Source organism: Mustelus asterias, chromosome 12 (genome assembly GCF_964213995.1).
Source record: "Mustelus asterias chromosome 12, sMusAst1.hap1.1, whole genome shotgun sequence".
NCBI lineage: Eukaryota > Metazoa > Chordata > Chondrichthyes > Carcharhiniformes > Triakidae > Mustelus > Mustelus asterias.
Genome location: NC_135812.1, coordinates 21,094,174 through 21,119,225, shown reverse-complemented (window position 1 = coordinate 21,119,225; position 25,052 = coordinate 21,094,174). Strand labels below are relative to the sequence as shown.

Genomic DNA, 25,052 nt, shown 5'->3' with positions numbered 1-25,052 from the left:
GGGATTCTGAGTTTAGACAGTTAAAGCTCACAGACTCATTCATAGACAGGGTTCTGTTAAAATACAATTCACCTGGTTAAATTACAACACGTAAAAGCCTGTGAAATTCAGGCAAATAAAATATGATTTTTAAAGAAATTATTCGATGGAAACTCTTGAAAATTCCAGCTTCTCTCATTTAGTATCACTATGACACCAAAATAATTCTGGATAATCAAAGTAGCTTTTCTTGTAATACCCTCTCTTAAAGACATTAACTATATGCTTCAGACAATAAAACTGAACTTTTCAAAAATTTGTTTGGCCAATCATACCTTTCCCCCTTTTGTTTTAAAAAAGCACTGTTCGCCTTTTGTTTTCTTATATTAATATAAAGATATAAAGTTTACATTTATTACTGAAACATTTCCAGAGCCTCTCTGTGATCTCTTCAAACAAACTGAGCTTAATGACCCAAAAATTACTTCTTCAGCCAACTGAGGATCATGCCTGTAAGAATCAAATGTCATGTCACAAATGTGGTGAGGTCAATTTTTGACTTTTGATTCTCAGTTTGAACTAGATTAGATCAGACATTTATCCTGTGGACAGGACTAGTAGTGCAATCAAACCCAGATTAAATGTTCCAATGACATTATCATGATTTACTGTATTTTCTCAGATACCTCTTTCCAAAAGAGGATCTAGCATTTTAAGAAAATAAATCACCCATCAATTTTATGTTTAAATGAGAAAGCTTTTAAGAAGGCACTGAGGAATAATGTCATGTCCACTGAAACAAAATTGGAATTCCTTCAGAAATCATGTTTCAAAATAGAACATTTAAGATTACCATTTCTAAAACCATCGCAGAAGAATGTCTTAATTGGGTTCAATACAATTACAGACTTATCCACAGTTGGAACATCTAGTGGATTTTTAACATGCAAAATGAGCACCTAGCATTCATTCAATTGCAGTAGTTTAGTAGCTCAAATGTGTTGGTTTACTTTGAGCAGAAGGTGGAGGCTGCAGTTTTACCTGCAATTCTCAAGATGATAAGATTACAACTAGTGTAAGATGGTGGGGTACTCAAAGAAAAAACTGCACCTGCCAAGCATCATAACAGATTAGTTAACCAGTTACAGTTTGCCAGCTGCACAGTTTCCTGAGCATTACGCAGTAGACACAGGTGGGCTATTATCATGCAGATACAAACTAAATTTATAACTGACAAAGGAATCTTAGCAAAATTGCAATAACTGGAAAATTATCTAGGAAATCAATAACGTCAAGGTTGAACAAGTCAAGTCTGCGTGTTCAGCACTGCAGAAAGATTTTTGCAGCCCACTTTTTTCACATGTTCAATTTTATTTTTCGGGATTCAGCTTTTTTTTTGCAAGAAGAAAAAAGTAGAAATTAAATCCCACCTGTTACAAGTGAAGCAAACTTTGACAGGCAATGGGACTAGGCCATTGTGGTCTAGTTCATGCTGTGCCTTCTTCACATTCTTCCCTGTTGTTTCCTCTTTTCTTCTCCTTTTACTGGTACCTGTGTAATACAGTTTTATGTCATTATCTACAGCAAAGATTGGTTTCGATTATGCGCCTGTTTCTAATCCTACGGTTAGATTGCCTTTAACCTTTTTTGTTTCAACGCAGAGTTAAGGTAGGCAAGCAGATGGAAGCAGGGAATTCTTCGTAGTTCGACAACCAGCGTGGTTTCAAATTACTCCATGGGCCACGCCCCTCATTTCTAATTTCCCCCAGCCTCACAAATCTGCGCTCCTCCAATTCTAGTTCTTCACCCCAGTGTTTAATTGCTTCACCATCAGTAGCCAAGCCTTCAGCAGCCAAGGTCTTCAGATCTGGAATTCCATTCTTAAAACACTTGGTCATTCTTTCCTTCTTCTAATGGTACTTCTTAAAATCCACCTTTGTGACTAAATTGTTGGTTATTCGTACTAGTACCTACCTTTGTGGCTGGTGTCAAATTTTTACTTTTAATGCTGCTGTGAAGTCCTTTGAACAAGGATGCGATACAAATCCAACTTGTTTTTAAATTGTTAGATCGCTAGGTTTTGAGAATTTGTCGTCTACAAAATAACAGTTCCTTATGTTAAAGCAAAAGTCAGTTTCAAGGCTATGCGCAGACTATTTTAAAATGAACGTAAAGATTCAGAGAATATGGAGTTAATAATTTATGGATCAAATAAAGACATTGCACTCAAAGAAATTCACTTCTGGTAGGTAAAATGGCAGAAGCTGATTTGTTTTAAACTTCAACTTATTTCTCAATAAATTTCCCCCCTTCCCCTAGACACTGACTCCTAGCTAGGCTGTTGTATAGGTGCCCTTTAACGCACTGCCATGGTGGCCATTGTGCAAGTCTTGTTGAGTATTGGTGGGTGATAGATCTGGTGGGTGTGGAAAGGGAATCACAACAAGCCTGAATTCAGCCTCTCAATGGATACCCAACATAAAATATATCATATTACTAATAGATACATACAAACATACTTTGGGTTACTGTTAGAAAATCAAAAACAGGTAATTTCCCCATCACCCACCCGAAATCATGTTTATCTGAACCATGATTGAGATAAACTCATTATACAAAATTGAGAGAACTTTGTTGGCTTTGTAAAATTGTGTTACTGTGGGGGCAATAGGACAGTTTTACATTTGAGCCAAGCCTCATTTTATACATGAAATCCAAACTAAATCTGGAAACAATCTGGAATGAACACAGTTATGGGTTCAAATAAGCAATTCTCTAAAAATGCAAGCAGATAAAGTCATACAGTGGAATAAAGATGTAATCATGAATTATTCAAGACATTAGCGAGAAAACAATATACCAGTTTGGATAGTTCATTACAGCATGAATGTAAAGTTATATATACCATAAAAATAACAAACATAGATTCAAGAGATTGATGCCAGGGATGGGAAACTATAGCTTTAAAGAATGACCATTTCATTGAAGCAGAGAATGCTATGAGGAGATTTAACGGAGGATAAAAAAATTAATAGTGAAAGGGCAAGACAAAGTAAATCCTCATTTAAAACTGCCCCATTTTAAGTAATTCCACTTTCATGGAAATGGAGCCTAGATTTATAATTTGGTGTTTTGTGCTTTGTCTGAGACAGGGCTGCATGACCCAATCGGTGCCAGTTTGGAGTGGCCTCCCCTGCTCCCTGACCCTCCCTCTTCGCATCTCTCCAGCAAGTCAAAAAGCTGCTCTTCCTGCCTGCCGCTGCTATCCCCAGAGACCTCGGGCACTGCTAGGGTTTGGGAGAGGGAATCAGCAAGTAGGAAAAGCAGGGATCTGGGTGCAGGGTAAACAGAAGGTTTGGCGAACAGGATCGGCAGCAAGCTGGAAGTAGAAAGTTGGCATATTTATTTTATATTTTTAAACTTATTTTACTTTAAAAATTATTTCATTTACCAATGCTAGAATTTAGTAAAGTACTTCAATGTACAGAGTATATTGTTCTAATATTTTTTCTGATAAAGGTGCTATAGACACTAACTACAGCTTTACACTGGTTGCAAAAGGAATATCTAATTCACTTACAAGTTCTTCCACATAAGGTTGCACTTTTCTGAAATGCAACTACAGCTTTAAGTGAGGATTTACTGCATCTCCTCTGATTGAAAGTCAAAGATGAAGGTTTATCAATTTAAATGAACAAGGACAGAGATTAGGAGAAATGTCTCGACAGATGGCTGTTGTAGCATGGAATGGTTTGCCACCAAGTGACAGAAATTACCAAGTCTTATGGGAAATTGGATTAATATTTGAAGCAGAGGATGATAGAATGCTGTGGAGAAAAGGCAGGGGAGTAGGATTCGTCTTGGATTACTCCAGTAAAGTCAGCACAGGCACAATGGATTGAATAATCCCTTTCATGCTGTGGATGTCAATGGCTCCGATACATTAAACCAAATTACTTAATGGAGAGATCATAAAATGTATTTTGAAACAGTAATCTGCTAAAATCAATTACAATGCATTTTAAAAACAATATATGCCAAGGTAGTAAAACTCTAAAATATATAGTAAGGCCCATTATTGAGTTAAGTGACAAAGGCAGAGATTGAATTTTGCCAGGCTTCATAGAAAGCTTACAGCAATGAAAGAGGCCACTTGATTCATTGTGTCGCTGCCAGCCAAAAAATGAGCCACCTTGCCGAATCCCACTTTCCAGCATTTGGTCGATAGCCCTGCATGTTAATGGCATTCAAGGTGCATTTCCAGACATCTTTTAAATGCGTTGAGGGTTTCTACCTCTATTAACCTTTCAGGCAGTGAGTTCTAGATCCTACCACTCTGTGGGTGAAAATTTAAATTTATGCCCTCTCGTCACTGACTGCGAAGATAAATATGCCCTTTCCATCCACTCGATTTAGACCCCTCATAATTTTAAACATCTTAATCAAATCTGCTCTCATCCTTCTCTCTTCCAACAAGAAAATCCCCAGCCTATCCAATCTTTCCTCATAGCTACATTTTCCAGTCCTGGCAATATCCTTGTAAGTCTCCTATGTACCTTCTCCAGTGTAATTACATCCTTTCAGTATTGAGGTGACCAGAACTGCACACGCTACTCAAGTTGTGGCCTAACTACAAGTTTTATATAGTTCCAGCATAAATTCCCTGCTCTTATAATCCAAATCTTCACTACTAAATGAAAGGATTTCATATGTCTACTTAACCACCTCAACATGTCCTGCTAACTTTAGGGATCTGAGGACATTCACTCCAAGGTCCTTCACTTCCGCTACTTCTCAGTATCCTCCCATTTATTATACAAACCGTTGCTTTGTTTGACCTCTCCAAACGCACCACCTCATACTTGTCTGGTTGAATTCCATACCACAAGAGCAAAGACAAGAGACTAGAGTATTTCAGCATGGGATTACAAGATTATTTCCTCCCACAATTATTAGACTAATACAACAAATTTGTTTCACATAAAATCAGTTGCAGCAGTAGGCCTCTACCAGTCTTGCCTTCTAACCAATCAATGGGAGAAGGACAAACAGGCCTTGAACTCGATTTTTAGGGACATATCTCAAAAATATAGATGTGATATAGATAATCATTCACTCTTTATATTATTGTACATTAACACTTGGTATTGCTGCACATGCAACAATAGGATAGAAAAATCACATGAAACATGCTGAAACGATCTGGTCATCTTTACAAAATACAATCGGATTATCTGGCCATTACTCTATGACTGGCTTTCTAAGCCATTCTTTTGTTCATGAAAATGCAGGTTTAATGGAAACGCCTGACAGCGGCAGCAGTGAGAAAGGCGAATAATCAGAAGCAGAATTCAGCCAATACCTTTTCCATGCATTTCTCAGCAGCCAACAAAAATATGCTGCTTTATAACTTCGATTCAGCTTATTTTCAGAGGGTCTGATTAAAAAACAGCCAAGGAGGACTGGGGAGGAAGAAAAAATTGATACAAGTGCACAGACTGAGTTGGTACAAATCAATTCATCGACATTCTTGCTGTTTGTCAGTTTCTTCTCATGGCAACCTTTAAACCTGTGCCTAAACATCTAACACCAGATGCGGCTTTTTAACACATTTAGAAAAGTTATGTGGGGATTCTAATTTCAGGATGTAATTAAAACAGAGTGCTTCTTTATGCAACAGAAGAAATTCTCCACTCAAAATCCCAAAATGTTAAAATATTTGACCCATTTCGGTTGTAACCTTTTCTCTGGTCAACAAGCATTTTGTAGTATAGCCAAGAGATTCACATCTCCCCTCTGCAGCTGCACTGTAAATGAATCATTCCTTGATTGGAATATTATTTCCCAAGATTGTTAGGAAATAACATGGAAAATATTTAGTTAATTTATACATCTGTAATTCCAGTAAGTCATCCAGAGATGAATCCTCACTATGTTAGTTAGCTATTAGAAATGTGTTTTATTTTGGTATTTGCCTACAATTTTAGTAAAACATAGGCCTCTATTCCATTGCTAATTGTTTTACATCAACAAAAAGTAGAGTTTATTGGAGGCAATGTGGGGAGGGGGGAAAAGAGAAGAGCTTGAAATCAACTCAACCATAAATGTGATATTATAAATTATAAGCACTGATTTCATTCCATGTTGAGGCCAGTGATCAGACTGCTACTAAAGAACTCAAACAAGTCTGGTTCAATTAATTTAGTTGTTCACACATTATCCCTACATAAAAAGTGTAGGACATTGGCCTACATATAATGCCTCGTCAGTAATTTTGTAGAATACTTCCCATGCCTACTGTTCTGTGCTGTCCAGTCTGTGCTGCAAATAGCATGTTTAAATACGGTAACTGAGCCTGACCTGACTACAAGCAAAGGTTCTACTAGGTAGTCAGAACATAACACAAAGACACCATGCATGTTTCTACTGAAATGTGAACACTTCCTAAAAGGTCTCTTTGTGAAGGGGCTAGCGTACCTAGAAGTTCACATTGCTAGACTAATGCCAATGTCACCTGCTTTGCACAAGTATTCATTACGTTACAGTTCTTGTTTATATTTCTTGTTTATCTGCTGTAAATGTTTCAAGAAAAGTACTCTACAACTGTACCCTTGGCATCTGGCCTGACCTTGCAGTGACACTCAGCTCCATGAAGTCTTCTAATGTTCCTGCACATGTAAAGACTACCCCAACAATTCTGGATTAACCATTTGGCAATGTATTGCCTCTGACAAAAGATTAAATTTCCACAAACGTCCCACAAATGTTGAAGCTGATGACACACTTATCCTATACAGATGGGCAACCAATAATTACTATAAAATTATCAGTCTTGTGTGGAGTTTGAGGCTGTAATTAAATAAAACATCAATAGACAAAACATTTAAAGTCATTTAAAATCATGGACTGAAAAGAGACTCCTTACACCCATTTAAAATCTCCATGTGAAAAACCGCAACACTGCCAAATTTAATCTAGAACCTAGTGCTCATTTCTTTAGACTGAATGCATCCAAATTGGAGAAAGTTCCCTTTTGAATTTGCAGCACAAATATGGGAGTCAGGAATTACACCTTCACGAGTCTCATCAGCATACCATTTAGCAACCTTTAGTTTGGAACTTCTACGCTGATGGGCACATTAGGTTAATATTGCAAAGTGTTACTGATTCAAAGAGAAGGTTGAATAAATACATAGCTGATTCAAGGAGGGCGTCTTGCCATGACTCAATCGTCCAAAATAAAATCCATAAACAAATAAGATGCAGTTAAATAACACCTCTATTGATGCACGGTTATTCATACACCTGGTAACACCTCAAAGTGGCAGTCACATTGAAATAGTTATCTGGAATAACCATCTAATGATTATAATTGTACAAATGTATAGAGGCTGCAATCTTTAATTACGCTTGCATTTGTTAACAGATTGCAAGCGTGATGTTGGAACGTGCAGGATGAGAAGGCATGATGATTCTCACAAAGAAAATAAGCAACTCATAAGTGTAGTAACACTGACTCCCTCACCTGGAAGTGCTGTGGTACAAGTTAGTTCATTTGGAAGTTGAAATTGAGTTGGATTTCGCTCCATTGCTGCGGCTATAAGTATTTCAAATGGATTCCTTATTTGCAATTGGGAGCAGTCCATCTCCATGGCAGCATTTTCGTCGTCCACGTCAATCATGTCATCATCCACTTCGTTCTGCTCAGAAGTGGGCGTGTCAGTACTTGCATTTGACGTTGGCGTTCCGGGCCGGCTAACACGCCTTTCTAAACTTTTTGTTTGTGCAAATGACCTACAGTTACTGTCCATCCTGGAATCCAGTGCTCTACTGGAAGTTTTGTCAGGGAATTCCAGGTCAACAGTAGGGGATGCTGTCCTTTTAACCGTCTGCTTGTCCATAACTCCATTTACTTGGCCGAGTCTTTCTTTTTTCTCTTGTTTCTAGAAGAAGGGAGAATACTTTAATGATTTGCCAAAAGAGAGAACACTGCTAACAGAAATAAAAAGTATTAAAGCAGTAACAAATTGAACCAAAATTGAGTGGTTTTTAATTATGCAAACAGTATACATGTGCAAGGGAGGCGGGGGGGGGGGGAAGAGAGAGAGAGAGAGATAGGATAGTGATGGATATATATATGAGTGTACTTTGTCTTCCCAAATTAGAAAGCATTCTAGGAAAAAAAAAGTTGATAGTCTTCTGGTAATTGCTGCCAGAATAGGAGTAGCACTGTGGTTAGCACTGCTGCCTCACAGTGCCAGGGAGCCAGGTTGGATTCCCTGCTTGGATCACTATCTGTGCGGAGTTTGCACATTCTCCCAGTGTCTGCGTGGATTTCCTCCGGGTGCTCCGGTTTCCCCTCAGTCCGAAAAACATGCCAGTTAGGTGCATTGGCCATGCTAATTTCTCCCTCAGATGTATCCGAATAGGCGCCAGAGAGTGGCAACTAGGGGATTTCCACAGTAATTTCATTGCATTATTAATATAAGCCTTCTTGTGACACTAATAAGTAAACTTAAACTGCATTTCTTTTTGTGAACCGAATAATCTAAATCAACAAACTGTAAGATAAATTAAAGACGCAATTCCTTAAAGGGATACTACACCAAAGCGAGCAGAATCTCAAAGGAAACTTGAAACATCAAAACAAAATGTGATTAAAAGGATTGATAATGCATCCCCATCCACGCCCCCCAGGTGCCCACCGGGCACAGAAGACACTGGTGCAAGCAGAGACTGCTCCCTTTCCAAGGAAAAACCAGTCTCCCATCCATTGACTCTGTCTACACTTCCCGCTGCCTCAGCAAAGCAGCCAGCATAATTAAGGACCTCTCGCACCCCGGACATTCCCTCCTCCACCTTCTTCCTTCGGGAAAAAGATACAAAAGTCTGAAGTCACATACCAACCGACTCAAAAGCAGCTTCTTCCCTGCCGCTGTCAGACTTTTGAATGGACCTACCTTGCATTAAGTTGATCTTTCTCTACACCCTAGCTATGACTGTAACACTACATTCTGCACTCTCTCGTTTCCTTCCCTATGAACGGTATGTTTTGGCTGTATAGCGCACAAGAAACAATACTTTTCACTGTATGTTAATACATGTGACAATAATAAATCAAATCAATTCAAAATCAAAGGACACCCAGCAGCAAATATAGCTGCAAAACAGGGGCACAGTCAGGATGGTTGATCCCCTCGACCACTTGTTGTCTGGACCTCTTAATGGCCAGCTTGGCTATTCCCAGGAGCAGGGCCTTCTACCAACCCGAGCCCTTTGCATCAGTTGCTCAAAGATGACATTGAAGTGGTCTGAAGTGCAACCAAAAAGAAAATAACAGGTTTTTCAGAAAACTAAAAAAGGGACTGTAGCCTAGGACAATTTGCATATATGTAGACCATGGACTCCACAAGGTCGCAAAAGACACATGCATCTTGGGAGTCTGTGAACCAACGCAACCCGAGGTTGTATGGGACTCCTGAGTGCAACACACCTCCACCCCAGGTCCTCAATGACAAGCGGGAGGGCTTCCACGTCGGGAGCCCTGTTCCTGGGGACCTCCACCACCTGATGGCAACAAGGCACGCCAGGGTATGTTTGGTTGGCAGGCAAAGGCAAGGAAGTGAAAGGTGTGCAGCAGCAGCCGCCCATACGGGAAACCACTCCGCACTGCTGAAGGGCAGAGAAGTTGTCAGAAAGTGAGTGCACACATAAATCATTTGATAGCTGAATAGGCTTTAATCATGATATCTTATGTAATGAAAAGGGTAGCTTGCTGAAGCTAGATTCATCTTTTTGGAGAGATGATAACGGTAGAGGAATAATTTATATTCCCTCTACTGCCAGTAAAGCTTGGTGTATTTTTTAAAAAGATGAATCTACTTACTTTTCTGCGAACTGTGCACCTGTGACACATCCAGTCTCCAGGTGGAAGCATCTCCTCACTGAGTGGAGGGTTACTGTAACAAAGAAGAAAGTAGATCAGTTTGTTGCATTTAGAACTTAAGAGTTTAAATATCAAAATGCTATTGTACAAAGCCACATTCAAACATATGGCATTCCTTGTAGGTAGCTGAAAATATACAAGGGAAATTTGGTAAAAAACAAAAAATTGTTAACACGGCCAAGGTTGAAACCAGAAACTCATGGAACTACAACCAGTTCTACAGGAGCTGACATTCTAAAAAGCAGCGTTATTGCCTGCTTATTCTTCTACCCCCAAGATGATAGCTTGGTCCTACAAACAACACGTGCAAATCTAAGATTCAAGACTGAGGGTTTACATTCTCTTCTACAACTTGCGCATAAAACCAGTCTGACATTCCAATGCAATACTGTTAGAATGGCAGACTGTCTGAGATACTGTCTTTCAGACAAGGCTTTGCATGATGTTGCAGAATTCGTTGAAATTGGAATGCTTCTCTGGTATGCTGAAACTCTACATAAATTCAAGTTGTTTTCAGGGTGAAGCATTCCAACAACACAGCCCTACCACACTGAGGCTGCTAAAATTGAGCAAGCCCACTCAATAGACAAAGATGAAATTGAAACCTAGCCGTTTTCCCCTCCACTTTTCATTACAAGTTGTGGCAATAAATAATCAGAATGCAATTCATGCGCAAGAATATCACAACTTACCAGACATCCACACAATAATGCTTCCAGTTGGGGTCACTACGAGTAACAACACAAAACGAACGATGGTTCATTTTTCTATTTCCAACTCAAAAATACTAAAACTAATTGCTGCAAAGCCTCCACTGAGACCAACGAACTCAGCAGAGATCAGCAATGAATTTTGCAACTTCATTGGTCTGTACAGTTCAGCTGGTGGTCTTCCATCTCAAGATAATGACTTACGCCTTGGTGGTCAGCTCTTGGTTTTCACTGGCCAGTGTGGCTCAGGAACCCCATTTTAGCGTTGCAGTTTCTGCCGCATTTGTTGTAGTGGAAGACAAAGGGCTTAGAAGGTACATATTCTCCAGCTTCTGTTTTCTCTAGGCCTTATTCTCAGCCAGCTGTGCTTTTCACTTCTGCTTGCCTCTTCCAAAGATCATGGCGATCAGCAACTGCTTCCCAGTTGTCAGTGTCAATGTTCACAATCTTTATATCTCACTTGCAAGTGTCCTTGGAACAGCGATATGGATGCCCAAGAGGTTGTGACCCAGTGACCAGTTCACCATACGGAAGGTCTTTCAGTATAGAATCATCATCATCTGACGAACATGACCAAGCCAGTGCAGATTTAGTTGGCATAGCAACGAGTGTATGCTGATGGAACTCAAAACTGCTTAGCTGGTGACCTTATCTTGCCAAGGGTTGCCGAGAACAATCTGAGATAGTGAAGGTGGAAATTGTTCAACCTTTTCTCCTATCTGGCATACGCTGCCCAGATCTCAGCACTAGAGTAGTGCACTGAGATGCAAGCTTCGTAAGACTTACACAGTTTGGTGTTATCAGAAGGTTGCTGTTGTTCCACAATCTTTTACTTGGCTAATCTGCAGCTTTTGCAAAGTGCAATCTGATTTCAGCATCAGTTGATAGATTACTGACGATTATAAAACCTAGATATGTGAAGTCATCAACAGTCTCCAGCATCACAATGTCAACACTGACAGAATGCAGAATCATCTGTCTCGTGCTGATGGTCAAACCAAACTCTTTACAGGCATGAGAGTGCTTGCTCATTTACTGCTGAAGGTGTTCCTCAATATGGAATGCTTGTGCGGCTTTGTCAACTCTGAGGACTTGGTGCATCACAGGCGAGCAAGGCAGAGAAGTATCACATTTGGTATGCAAGGAGACATTCTGTTGATGACCTGAAGCATATGACAGCAGCAAAGAGAAGAATTTGCTAAAGAGAGTCACAGTTCAGCTATTCACTGAGTAAACTGAGTCGCTCAGGGGTGCCAAGAGACTTTTATTTCATTTTTGATTTTGTTCACTGGCTGTGGACATAACTGGCAGGACCAACATTCATTGCCCACCTCATACTGCCCTTGCTCAAGAAGGTGGGGTCAGCTCCTTCCTGAACCACTATTCACCGTGTCAGAATGCCCACAGTGTTGTTCTGGGATTAACAAGAATCCCAATATATCTATGACAGTTGCTACCAAGTGCTGAAACACAGGCAAATGTTCTTACAATGACTTTGTTCCTTTAGAAGAGCGAGGTATATAGCTAAACATACTGTCATGCATATTGGTAAAGCCAACAAAGAGTACTTACCATTTGCAGAAACATGGAAGAAGCCGAGAGAGAAAAAGATCTAGGTGTTACTGTGCATAAGTCACTCAAGGTTCATGCCCAGAGTGGAGGTATAGTAACTGAAGCCAATAGGGTATTGGATTGGATTAATAGAACTGTAGTATAAATCCAAGGACATAATTTTAACATTATAGAAGGCTGCTGAATTTAGAGTACTGACACCCATTTTGGTGTCTCTGCACGGTGAATGTTTTAGTGACTTAGGAAAAGGTCTGGGAGAGTGCTGCAAGAATCATATCTAGCTTTACAAACCTCAGCTACCACTCAGATAGACTCAACAACCTTGGTCTATTTATCTTACAACATAGATTTTGAAGCCACCTGGTGGAGGCCTGCAAAATAATTAAATGGCTGATATCCCTACTGATAGATTATTGCAGTTTAACAGATTACACGGTCCACTGGCGAGATCAACGGGAGGCTGGATCGGTTCTTGACTGGGTCAAAGATAGCATCGTACAGAAGTTGCAAATAAAACCTGCTCCATGAGGCCTTCAGGTTGTGTATGACCGTCAATGGGGTTCACAGAAGAATTTTAAAAGTTTCTTTTCCACCAATTTCCCTGATGTTTTCCGTGCATTTAATCTCTCTCAGTAGATAGAACATACAAATAAGGAGGAGTAGGCCATTTGGCTCTGTCATTTGATAAGATCATGGCCGATTTGCTTGTTGCCTCTATTTTCCTGTCAGCCCCTCTACCCATAGACTCCCATCCAAGTCAAGAATCTACCACCCCTTAAAAATATTCAATTACCTGCCTTCTCTGCTCAGACCAATGGCCCTCAGGTAGAAAATACAATTTTCATTTCCATCTTAAATGGGATGGTGAACCCCCTTGAAATACTTAAGTCATTACAGTTCGGCCATCAACAGACTTGATGAACCTATTGGTCTTCTCCTGCTCATCAACTTATACTTGAAATATATAATACACTTCCATTTTGCAGTGAAACCAAATCTTTCTGCTTCGATTTCAAATTTTCAACATCTGGAGCTTAGAGATGACAAATGTTCTATTACGGCAAATGCCCATTGCACAATGCAATGAGCATCTTTTTAATCTACAGGTAACAATATACTAAAAAAGTGCAGGTCAGCAATAAAGGAGTTTAATTTACACTACTAAACACACACCACCTGCCTGCTTTTTGCCCTTCAAATGCTTTTTAAAAATAGAAAACTGAACGACAGCTATCTGATGGCAGCTAAGTTTCATTTAAGTGATCTTTAACCATTCAATATTCATCTTTCTTGCAGGCAAATATATAACTTCCACTTAAGTTTGACAGGCAAGTAATTTAGATCCAAGTAACTCAACAGTATGTCTTATTCAATGCAGAGAATCATTTTACTCTTGATAAGCTAGACAAACAATATGCATCGATGGCCAAAAGAAAATCATATTTGTACAGCTGAACAACATTGTGCCCGTTCAGCTGTTTGTCTCACAATCTACCACTCAGGAAATGTATTACAGATTTCAAATTCATCAGCCATTCCCCCTTACATGAAGAGATAATTCTGTCCAAAAAAATGCTAAGCTGATGAGTGCCAAAATAGTCTCACCCTCGCCATGGAATATATACATAAGGCTCTGTTCTGGATCTGCATCTCAAATCTTTTATAGTTGTGATGGCAGCAGAAACAATCTGGTAACAGATGCAATGATGTTGACACTATAAAAATAATAAGCTCCAAATAATTAAAACAAATAAAATCAGGCAATCCATGTTGGGTAATGTTTGAAGAAGGAGGAAAAGTTTGGTACATAATGGCTGAAATACAAATTATAGAAACATATCGAAAGCACTGACTTTGTCCAACTTCCACAAATGTAATCCTACGTTTAAAGGCTGACTTTTGAGCAGAGCAAATGCTACTTTCTCAAATAGTCAGCACAATGCTAAATACAACCAAGCTATTAAAGCTTGCTTTAAAGTCTACTCGAGGGAAGCCCTCCATCTATGACATGGCCAAACAAAGTGTATGCGCCTTTTCTTTGCTTGGTAGTTTTTGACCAGTTCAAAAGCATTAAAAACATCCCAGTACCTATTTAAACATTCACCACAAAAGCAGTACACTTGCCTTTAGTTTTGTTATGATAGGGAACATCTTTATGATAGGAAAGACGTGTAAAAATCAGGAAATAAATAGCTTATTCTAAAGGGAATCAAATACCGGAAAACAAAATGCAAACACTTCAATAATTGAACACAATGTACCCAATCTTTTAAAAGTCCGTGCAAAAACATAGTGCCAGGATCTACTGTTGGTGCTGATATCAACCAGTCACAGCATGAAGTAGGACAATGAAGCGTCAGCAAATGTCACTGTAGGACTGAAACCAAAAACACAATACTATTTAAATCAAAGAGAAAAAAACCTATGAGACTTGCTTTAACAAATTACATAATTAGAGAACAAAAGGAAAGACTTTCCCAAAGCCAAAACAAAAGAGCCTCCCAATACAGTGAGACTACCCAACCTGCGCACAAAGAGAGGTTCCCCCAAAACAATAATAGTAATACCTTGTTCAACCACACAATAAAGAATGCCATTGAGGCTGACTCAGGCCTCAAGGACTTGTAAAATGTGATTCTAAATTTGATCCAAATTTCTCAAAATTTTGATTTGATTTATTGTCACATGTATTAGCATACAGTGAAAAGTATTGTTTCGCGCGTGCTATACAAAGCATACCATTCATAGAGAAGGAACTGAGAGAGTGCAGAATGTAGTGTTAGAGTCATAGCTAGGGTGTAGAGAAAGATCAACTTAACGCAAGGTAGGCCCATTCAAAAGTCTGACAACAGCAGAGAAGAAGCTGTCCTTGAGTCGGTTACTACGTGACCTCAGACTTTTGCATCTTTTTCCTGACGGAAGAAGGTGGAAGAGAAAATGTCCAGGGTGCATCCAGTTAGTTTAAATCCAGTTAGGAAGCAGCATTCTCCTTTCTTCCAGCTTTTTCAAGTTCCAGGAGTGAAAGTCAGAAAATCAGTTTTGTGTACAAGCAAAAAAATGAACTGGCAAGGGCTGCATTTTACAAGCCGAATGGGACATTCACTTTAGATCACAAAAAGCATTTTATGTTCTTGAGCTGGCTATTCAATCTTTGTAAGCATGCAATTTATAAAACTCAGAAATGTACAAGTAACATCATTTCCATTAGTCTAACCAATAGCAGAAGATAGTTGTGTGTGCAGCATAAATCTATTTCCCAATTTAAGAGTCATCGAGGTTTGCAGCATGGAAACAAGCCCTTCGGCCCAACATGTCCATGCTGCCCAGTTTTTAACCACTAAGCTATTCCCAGTTTCCCAATCATAACAAAACTAAAGGCAAGCATACTGCTTATCCCTCGATACCCATCTTAACCATGTAACTGTCTAAATGTTTTTTAAAACACAAAATTGTACCCGCCTCTACTACTACCTCTGGCAGCTCGTTTCTGACACACACCACCCTGTGTGAGAAAATGATTGCCCCTCTGGACCCTTTTGTATCTCTCCCCTCAAACCTATGCCCTCTAGTTTTAGACTCCTCGACCTTTGGGAAAAGATATTGACTATCTACCTCATCCATGCCGCTCATTATTTTACAGACCTCGATAAGATCACCCCTAAGCCTCCTACGCTCCACGGAAAAAAGTCCCAGTCTATCCAGCCTCTCCTTATCACTCAAACCATCAAGCCCTGGTAACGTCCTAGTACAAATTTTCCACATTCTTTCTAGTTTAATAATATTCTTTCTATAATAGGCTGACCAGAACTGTACACAGTATTCCAAGTGTGGCCGTATCAATGTCTTGTACAACTTCAACAAGATGTCCCAACTCCTGTGTTCTATGTTCTGACCAATGAAACCAAGCATGCCAAATGCCTTCTTCACCATCCTATCCACCTATGACTCCACTTTCAAGGACCTATGCACCTGTACCTCTAGATCTCTTTGTGCTATAACTTTCCCCAATGTCCTACAAGTAACTGAGTAAGTCCTGCCATGGTTCGATCTACCAAAATGCATCACCTCACATTTATCGAAATTAAACTCCATCTTCCATTCATCAGCCCACTAGGCCAATTGATCAAGATCCTGTTGCAATCCTAGATAACCTTCTTCACTGTCCACCAATCTTGGTGTCACCTGCAAACTTACCGACCATGCCTCCTAAATTCTCATCCAAATAATTAATATAAATAACAAACAACAGTGGACTCAGCACTGAACCCTGAGACACACTGCTGGTCACAGACCTCCAGTTTGAAAAACAACGCTCTATTCCAATAGAATAAAATGCAAATATCTCGCCACACATGTTTGTTTGTTTCCTTTGTTTTTAGAAAGCAAAAAATCAGAGAAGCCTGAAAAGGAGTCATTTGACAAGTTTGTCTATACAGGTTCAATTGATCTCTAATACGGAGAGTCAACTTATAAAAACAGAAGGATTTACATAGGTTTGGTAAATTACATAATTATATGTTTCTTAAAAAGTGAAATATTTTCACAATTAATAAGTGAAGTTTATATATGCAGACAGCATATACAAAGTTGTGCATTAAAAAGCCAAGTGCAGTAAAATACAACATCACAAACAGCCCACTGCGATATAGCTACCTTTCAGACGTGCCGGCAAACAGAAAAACTACTCCTCCTGCTGGTTAACACACCGAAATGCAATAAACAATTTGAATTTGGAAAATGAATTTTTTAAGCCTGATTTTGGTTACCATCCTACATTTGGACCGCCAAATACTGTTGAGAGACGAATTACAGGCAAATAAACCAAATCTTCTCACGTCACCTTTAACTCCTTCCACAATGCAACTTCATTTGTCTGAAATCAAACTAATAAACTGCTCATAAGTTCTTAAATACTTTGGGTAGGTCTTTATCATGGCATAAACAATTGCTCATGCATACAACTGATATTGACATTAATTTTCCTTGGGAAAAAAAACAAAGGAGCCCCTTTAACTAGCGAAGATAGGGGTTGGGAGGGGCATGAATAAGTAGTTAAAAGGTAAGTAGGTACAGGGAAGAAATGAAACCTTAAAATTGATTTGGCTTAATGTAGCTGGTATCTCCCAGAAGGCCTGGCATCTAAAGCTCATGTGGAAAAAACATTCCACTGCTAAATCAATGCTTTGAAAATTAGTCACAGGTATGGTGAACGGTTCTATGGTGAGTCTTCAAATGTATGTTTGATGTACAACACCTCCCTGCCTCCCCAACCCCTCAAAAGATCCAACTAAGCTTATTATGCTCAAACAACCTCACTCTTGGCCCATTCTTCCTTCATCTCAATGCAAATCTGGCCAGAATTCTGAGGCAAATAACTTAAATCATGACTCACCAAAGCCTGACACCATTTACATGGTACAAGTCAGGAGGGTGATGGAATACACTCCACTTGCCCGGAGAATGCAGCTCCAACACTAGTCAAGAAGCTCAACAACACCCAGAGGAAAGCACCACACTTAATTGGCACCTTAAACATCCACCCCGTCCACCAATGGCATACAGTGGCAGCAGTGTGTACCATCTACAAGATGTGTATTAACAATTTACCAAGACTCAATTGACTGCAGCTTCCAACCCCAGGACCTCTGCCACCTATAAACACAAGGGCAGTAGATGCATGGGATCACCACCACTGCAAGTTCCCCTCCTACCCACACAGCACCTTGACTTGAAAATTAACAGTAAGAAGTTTAACAACACCAGGTTAAAGTCCAACAGGTTTATTTGGTAGCAAAAGCCACACAAGCTTTAAGGGGCTTGGAGCTCCGAAAGCTTGTGTGGCTTTTGCTACCAAATAAACCTGTTGGACTTTAACCTGGTGTTATTAAACTTCTTACTGTGTTTACCCCAGTCCAACGCCGGCATCTCCACATCTTGAAAATTAACACCATTGCTCCTCTGTGGCTTAGTCAAAACCTTGGAACTCGTTTTTTTAAACAGCATTGAGTGCACCTATACCACATGAAGTACACAAGGTCAAGAAAGTGGCTTGCCACCACTTGTCAAGGACAATTAAGGGTGGGCAATAAATGCTAGCCTCGCCAGCAATGCATATATCCCATGAGTGAATTTTTAAAAATCCAATTCACACTGGAATCCAAAAATTGACCTTTGATTAAACTGAAGTATTGACGTAGAGGAGAAGGGGATTCGGATCAAATGAAATTTGGCAAGAACCCACATCTTAAGAGATACTTCTTTAAAAAGGTTTTGTGCCATTCTTAAAAATTCCAAAGCCAATGCGCAGAATGGACAGGGCAATCTGTTAATCGATCTCCTTGCTTGCTCCAAAAACAAATTCAAATTGAATCCAGTTCATGATCAGCACACGAGATCCAAGCTGACAAGAAAAGGCACTGCACCTCATCTTGGGTTTGACCTGATGCTTGATCTTAGCTGAAAGGCCAAGTTAGAAGACGTGAGTGATTACACAAACTTTTCTGGCCTTGTTCCAAAAACACACAGGCATATTAAACCATCTACATTCCCTAGTTAACCTAATAGATTGCCATTGAAATTCCTCTGATTAATACCAAAAGGCATCCAATCAATTTGTTGGGAGTACAAAAGACATCCAACCAATTTGTTGGAAATACAAAACTAAGTGTATATGCCTCAGGCCAAATCAGTTATTTAAATACATTCAAAACTATAAAAGAAAAAAATCAAACCAACAAAAATCTTTATCTAGAGAACTAAATTATAGAAGAGTGTAATCCCAATATTGGCAATGTCTAAAGTTAACAGGCTATTTTGTTTTTTCTTAAAATATCAAGCAACTACATAATTAGTAAACAGTCATTTTTAAAAACCTGCTCAACAGAGACAAGGGAACAAAGCAGGCCTTACCTAGAATACTGCATACACTTTTGGTCCCCTTACCCTATAAAGGATATAGTAACAATGGAGGCGGTACAAATTCACCAGCCTAATTCCTGGGATGAGAGGGTTGTACTGTCAAGTAAATAGCCTGGGTCTGTATTTCTTGGAGTTTCAGAGTGAGGTGTGACCTTATTCAAACATATAAGATCCTGAGGGGGTTTGACAGGGTAGATGAGATGTTTTCACTAGTGGGAAAGTCTTGAACAAGGGGACATACCTACAAGATAAAGGGCTGGTCCTTTAAAACTGAGATGCACAGAAATTTCATCTCGCAGAGAGGGCGGTGAATCTCTGGAATTCTCTGCCCCAAAGGGTGGTGGAGGCTGGATCATTAGAGGTATTTAAAGTGGAGGTAGATAAATACTTGATAGATCAAGGAATAGAAGGCTTTGGGGAAAAGGAGTTGAGGCTGGTATAGATCAGCCATGATCGATTTGAATTGCGGGGCAAGCTTGAAGGACCTGATGGTCTACCCCTGCTTCTATTTCTTTGTTTAGAAAGCACACTCCAGAATGCTAATAGGTCTGGGGGCAAGAAAGAATGAAGACCCATCTGTTCCTTTGGTGGGTCACAGAAAAGAATGCTTAATGCATCAAACATGTACATTGTCAACTCTGTCTCTTCAACCTCCAAGTATGTTTCTTTGAACGTGTAGTGGTACCAATTTCTATCATATTACACGTCAAGATCAACAGCCACCAGACTGACAAACAATATTGATAACCCTGAAACCTTTTATCAATCATTTGTTTGCAAAACCTAATATTGGTGTTATCAGCAATTCAAGCTCCTTACCAACACAAATACATCAACCAAAAACAAAAATGGAGCCTACACAAACAGGAAATCTAATTAACAAAGCCAATTAATTAGCTAAAATCATAATCCAGTCACTGAAAAGCAAGGAAGATGTCCATGGGTTGAAAGAAATGCAAAAAGCCTTTAGAAACATGACTATTTCAGCCTGTAAAAAAAAATCAGATGATCTTAAAAAGGTACAAGCAATAGCTTAGGAAGTGGAAACAGGAAACATAGGACAAGTTCTCACGTTCAAATTAGTAAATGGCAAATTAGGCTTGACATCAAAGAGTGATCAACACTTAGAATTGATTTCCAGGGAGAGGAGTAGCAATATGAATCCTGGAGACATTCAACAAAGAGATGCAGCAATTGGGCAGGGAATGTAGGTCAATGTGGATGGATGAAGATGTGTTCAAAAGACCTTCCTCAATTGTAATTATCTTGTAAATTTTGAAGGTGTAGGAAAGAGAAAGATGCATTGTGCCATAATGAAATATTTATCTTCATTGCATTTTTCTCTGGTTATGCCCTATATGCCAAAAAAGGAAGTTGCTGTTCAATCCTGGAGAACCTCCCGGACTATTTTAAGTTTGGTGTGCATTCAATGTCCAGATTTGTTTTACATTTCCTAAATGGATAAAGAATGCAACATCCTATCAACAAATATTGAGTAATGAGCACCAGATGAATTCACATTTAGGAAGTTGCGTGCTTAGGAAGATTAGACCACTGCACTAGTTTGGGTCTCTGACACAATATAAAACATTTATTCCTCAAGCTACTAACATATGGAGGGGTTTGGACATGCCTTAGTTTCAAGCTATATGCATTCTCAGACATACTGAAAACGGAAAAGTTTGCTTACAAAATGGACTGAAGGTTGCCAGTGATTTTTTGTGCATAATGATCCATCATGGTGATATCTGCAAATCTATCCTACCTCATGGAGATATGATCAAACATGGAAGAATTACTGAAGTACTTTATATCAACGCGCTGCTTTGAAAAAGTAGACTTCTGAAACTGATTTTAGGGTGTAATCAGATAATTAATCCCCAAATTTAAAAAAATCAACTCACTGGCAGTGTGATATACACAACTGCTTTCCCCATTTTAAAGAAGAAACATTCTAAATTCTCCCTACATCAACGGGCACTACTGGCACCTGCAGGAACCTGTACTGAAGAGAGATGGTTGGATGATTTGCATTGGAAAGGAAGCATCGAGGATGCACTTAATCAAGTATATCAATTTGTTTCAGCATTACACTCCAAAGACAACCAACATCATGTGTTCTTTTAAAAAAAAATACAAATCGGTCCCAAAAAGCTGCAATTATAAACACTTTTTATCTGAAAATGAACTGGCCTGCAACTGACTGCCCAGGCTTTCAGGAGAAAAAGAATGAAACCCCGATCAGAAAACTGTAGTGAAACACCATAGATGAAAAGATGGTAACGCTCCATGTACAGCTCTTCTACACACCATGACATAAATCATGACAGAAGGAATTTGCAAATTTAAACTGAATGGATAAAAACCAGACATACCTTGCAGAGCAAGCAGCATTGTGAAAACTTTTCTCAATTCACAAGCCTTAGAACTGATTGCCAAAATCCTGCAGAGCAACACTGGAGCCAGTTAATTGGGAGAAAAAAAACCTCTTGCGTGCTGCAGACTGAAAGCAGTGGATATTCAATTACATTCCTATGTTAGCATAACATGCTGTGCTTTCCACAATGCCAATCTGAGTGTTGGAACAGTTGTGTGTGTGTGATGCAGCAAGAATTCCTGTACATTACTGTTATTGCATAAATCAGTATCTTCCCTTCTCCATAAAGCTCACTGTCAATTTGCCAGTGGATAGAAGTAAAGTTAGTGCTGATAACCTGAAAGCCCATGGTGACATTAAGCAAGCTTCTTGAGGGTGGTGGGAAACGGGGAAAAGATTGGAAGAAAATGTTGTTGTAGAAATCATGGATTCTGATGCAAATACTTTAATGGGAGATGCTCCCATATCACCTGAGGTAGGAAATAGTTTATTAGAGCATTAGGGTGGCTCAGTGGCTAGTACTGCTGCCTCACACCACTGGGGAGCCACCTGGGTTTGACTTTGTCTGGTTTTTATCCATTAAGTTTAAATTTGCAAATTCCTTGTGTCATGATTTATGTCATGGTGTGTAGAAGAGCTGTACATGGAGCGTTACCATCTTTTCATCTATGGTGGTTCACTACAGTTTTCTGATCGGGGTTTCATTCTTTTTCTCCTGAAAGCCTGGGCAGTCAGTTGGGGAAATTCTATGTGGAGTTTGCACATTCTCCCCGACTCCGCGTGTTTCCCCTCCGGTTTCCTCTCTCAGTCCAAAAGATGTGAAGGTTAGGTGGACTGGCTATGCCAGATTGTCTCTTAGTGTCTAAAGATGTGTAGGTTAGCCATGGTAAATGAGTGTAGTTATGAGGATAGAGCAGGGAAATGGACCTGGGTGTGGTGCTCTTTCAGAGTCAGTACAGGCCCAATGGGCTGAATGGCCTCTTTCTGCACTGTAGGAATTCTATGGTTTGAGAACAATACAAAATATCTTGGAGCAGGGATCCCCAAATTGTGGGCCACAGAATGGAATTTTGTGATCATAAGCTCAAGACAGCAATGGTGACCGTGAAGTTTGGAACGGTGTTTTGACACCGGCAAGGCCCCTTTAAATGTTAGTACTTTTTTTGTTTGTGGGCGTGACTTAATTGCCTGATCTCCAATTGTGGCTACAATCACAGCCCATAAAAAGCAGGATCTATACTTTTTTCAGGAAAAACCATGAAGTTTTAAACCTCTTCCTCCCCCAATATATATCCCCAAACAACTCTCAGCCACCAACCCTACGCCCCTATCCAGTCAACAACTCGACTTCCTATTTTCAAACTGGGGTCACAAAGTCTGTGGCATTAAAATGGAGTTATATCAGGAAACATTTGGGAAGCACTGTCTTAAACACAGATATTGATCAGGAGACAGGGGATTTTCACAGCAACTTCATTGCAGTGTTAATGTAAGCCTACTTGTAACATTAATAAGAAAAGTAAACTTTAATAGATAACATTTGCATTGTTTCACAATTCACTATAGATTAAAACTGCAGTGTGCACAAACCAATGCTAAAATCCACTGACGGCAAAATATTTGAAATCAAGGCGTACGTACCCTGAATATTTACACTGCCCTCTGCCGCTCATTTTTGTTCTAGCTCTGCAATTCTCAAGCTGAAACTGAAATTTCTAGATGTTGGCACCTTTCCATCTACTAGAGATGATATGGACACACAGCAATACAGCAAACAGCCCAGGTAAGGGTGGGGGAGTGGATCTCATTTGGTGCACTTTTGCTGATGGCTGTTAGCCAACAGCATTCATACACAATCAAATCGTAACAAACTGCCTAGCAGAAGATACATAACTGCTACTTCTCTATGGGGTTCCCATAGCTCTTAGCAGACAAGCCACAAAAATTCGTTATATACCTCTAGGGGTCAGCTTTGACTTAGCAATAACATTCACACCACTTCAGAAACCTGTGGTTTTAAGGCCCGCTTGACAGACTTGGGCACACCATTTACGTCAACAATTCAGTGCAGTACTGAGGGAGTGCTGCATAGTTAGAGGCATTGTCTATTGGATGAGATAGTAAACTGAAGCCCAGTTTGCTCTCCAACTTAATAGCATGATTCAAATGGGAGCAGGGAGATTGCCTGTGATCTGATCAAACTTGATACCTTCACAAGCATCATTAAAATAACTTGTTTCTTAATTATCTTGTTGCTGTTGTGAGGTCTTGTCACGCAGAACTGGCTGCTGCATTTCCCTATGTTATAATACTGACTTCACTTGAAAAGTATTTCATTGGCTGAAAATGGCAGTGAACAAGCACTAATTCCCATTATACATTGAAGAAATTGATCAAAATAGATTATATTAAATGAAACTCAAATCTTCTCGTGACAAATACAGGTTTTTACAGATTCTTGTAGCTAGCTCCTATTGTTTTCAAGGGTTTAAGACTCTCCTCAATGATATCAATGCTCATCTGCTTCAGTGACAAGTCTAAACGCAGTCAAACTCCATGCCAGATGGATTTTGTTTTAGGGACGTAGGACTATTTTGAAGTAAATGCTCTAGATTTTCCCAGGGGTGGAACAGTGGTTAGCACTGCTGCCTCAGTCTCAGAACCCGGGTTCAAGCCTTGGGTGACCGTCACTGCACGTTCTCCCAGTGTCTGAGGGTTTCCTCCAGGTGTACAGGTTTCCTCCCATAGTCCAAAGATTGTGCAGGTTAGGTCGACTGGCCATGCCAAATTGCCCCTTAATGTCCAGGATGTGTAGGTTGGATGTATTAGCCATGGGTCACAGGGATAGGATGGGGGAGAGCGCATAGGTAAGATACTCTGTCAGAGACGTGGTGCAGACTCGATGGGCTAAATGCCCTCTTTTGTACCAGAGGAATTCTATGATTCCATGATTGTCCTTGAATAAGATTCTTCAATTTAAACAAGCTACAGAACTTCAACAGCCTCGAGAGAGCAGAGTGGCAACATAAACATTTCCTCTGGTGTACATCCGCTCTTAGAGAAAATTTTTTAAACCTTGGCTGTAATTTTTTGACTTCAGGAATCTTGAGATCCTAAGAACTTTGTGCAAATTCCTCCACTCCAAATTCAAAACATCACGGACACCATATTATAAACTCAAGTTTTAATATTGTTTAAGAATAGATATAATTAAACAAAAAGGATACTTCTACAATCTTAAAAAATTTTGACATCCCAAGACCATTTTTCCACAAGGCTTTGTTGATGCTTATATGTAATTTATGCATGTGCAGAATTTTTAATTTCTTCCACAATTAATAGACAGCATGGAAGAAGCCAATATGCATTTTGAAACTAAGCAACATACAATGGAAAACATTAAGTTTTGTGTTCAGCAGCAAACACAGAGATATGCTAGCTGGTAGTGAATCTTGACTGTGTCATTAACATTCAAGTTGGAGGATTTAGAATGATAGTTTTCCATTTAATAAAACAAGACTGTTCATTTGCCATAAAATGTCACAGCAGG

At 39.5% G+C, this 25,052-nt stretch overlaps 1 protein-coding gene across 2 annotated transcripts in view; it reads right to left on the bottom strand.

Annotated features, from left to right (window-relative positions):
• Positions 1-25,052, bottom strand: part of phf12b (PHD finger protein 12b) — a 76,246-nt gene that overhangs the window by 35,515 nt on the left and 15,679 nt on the right. For both annotated transcript variants that reach the window (XM_078224906.1, XM_078224907.1), the window contains exons 3-5: positions 9,866-9,938; positions 7,505-7,922; positions 1,410-1,530 (exon numbers count right to left, since the gene is read on the bottom strand). In XM_078224906.1, coding sequence (XP_078081032.1) covers positions 1,410-1,530; positions 7,505-7,922; positions 9,866-9,938 — 612 coding nt within the window. The remainder of the gene's footprint in view (positions 1-1,409; positions 1,531-7,504; positions 7,923-9,865; positions 9,939-25,052) is intronic.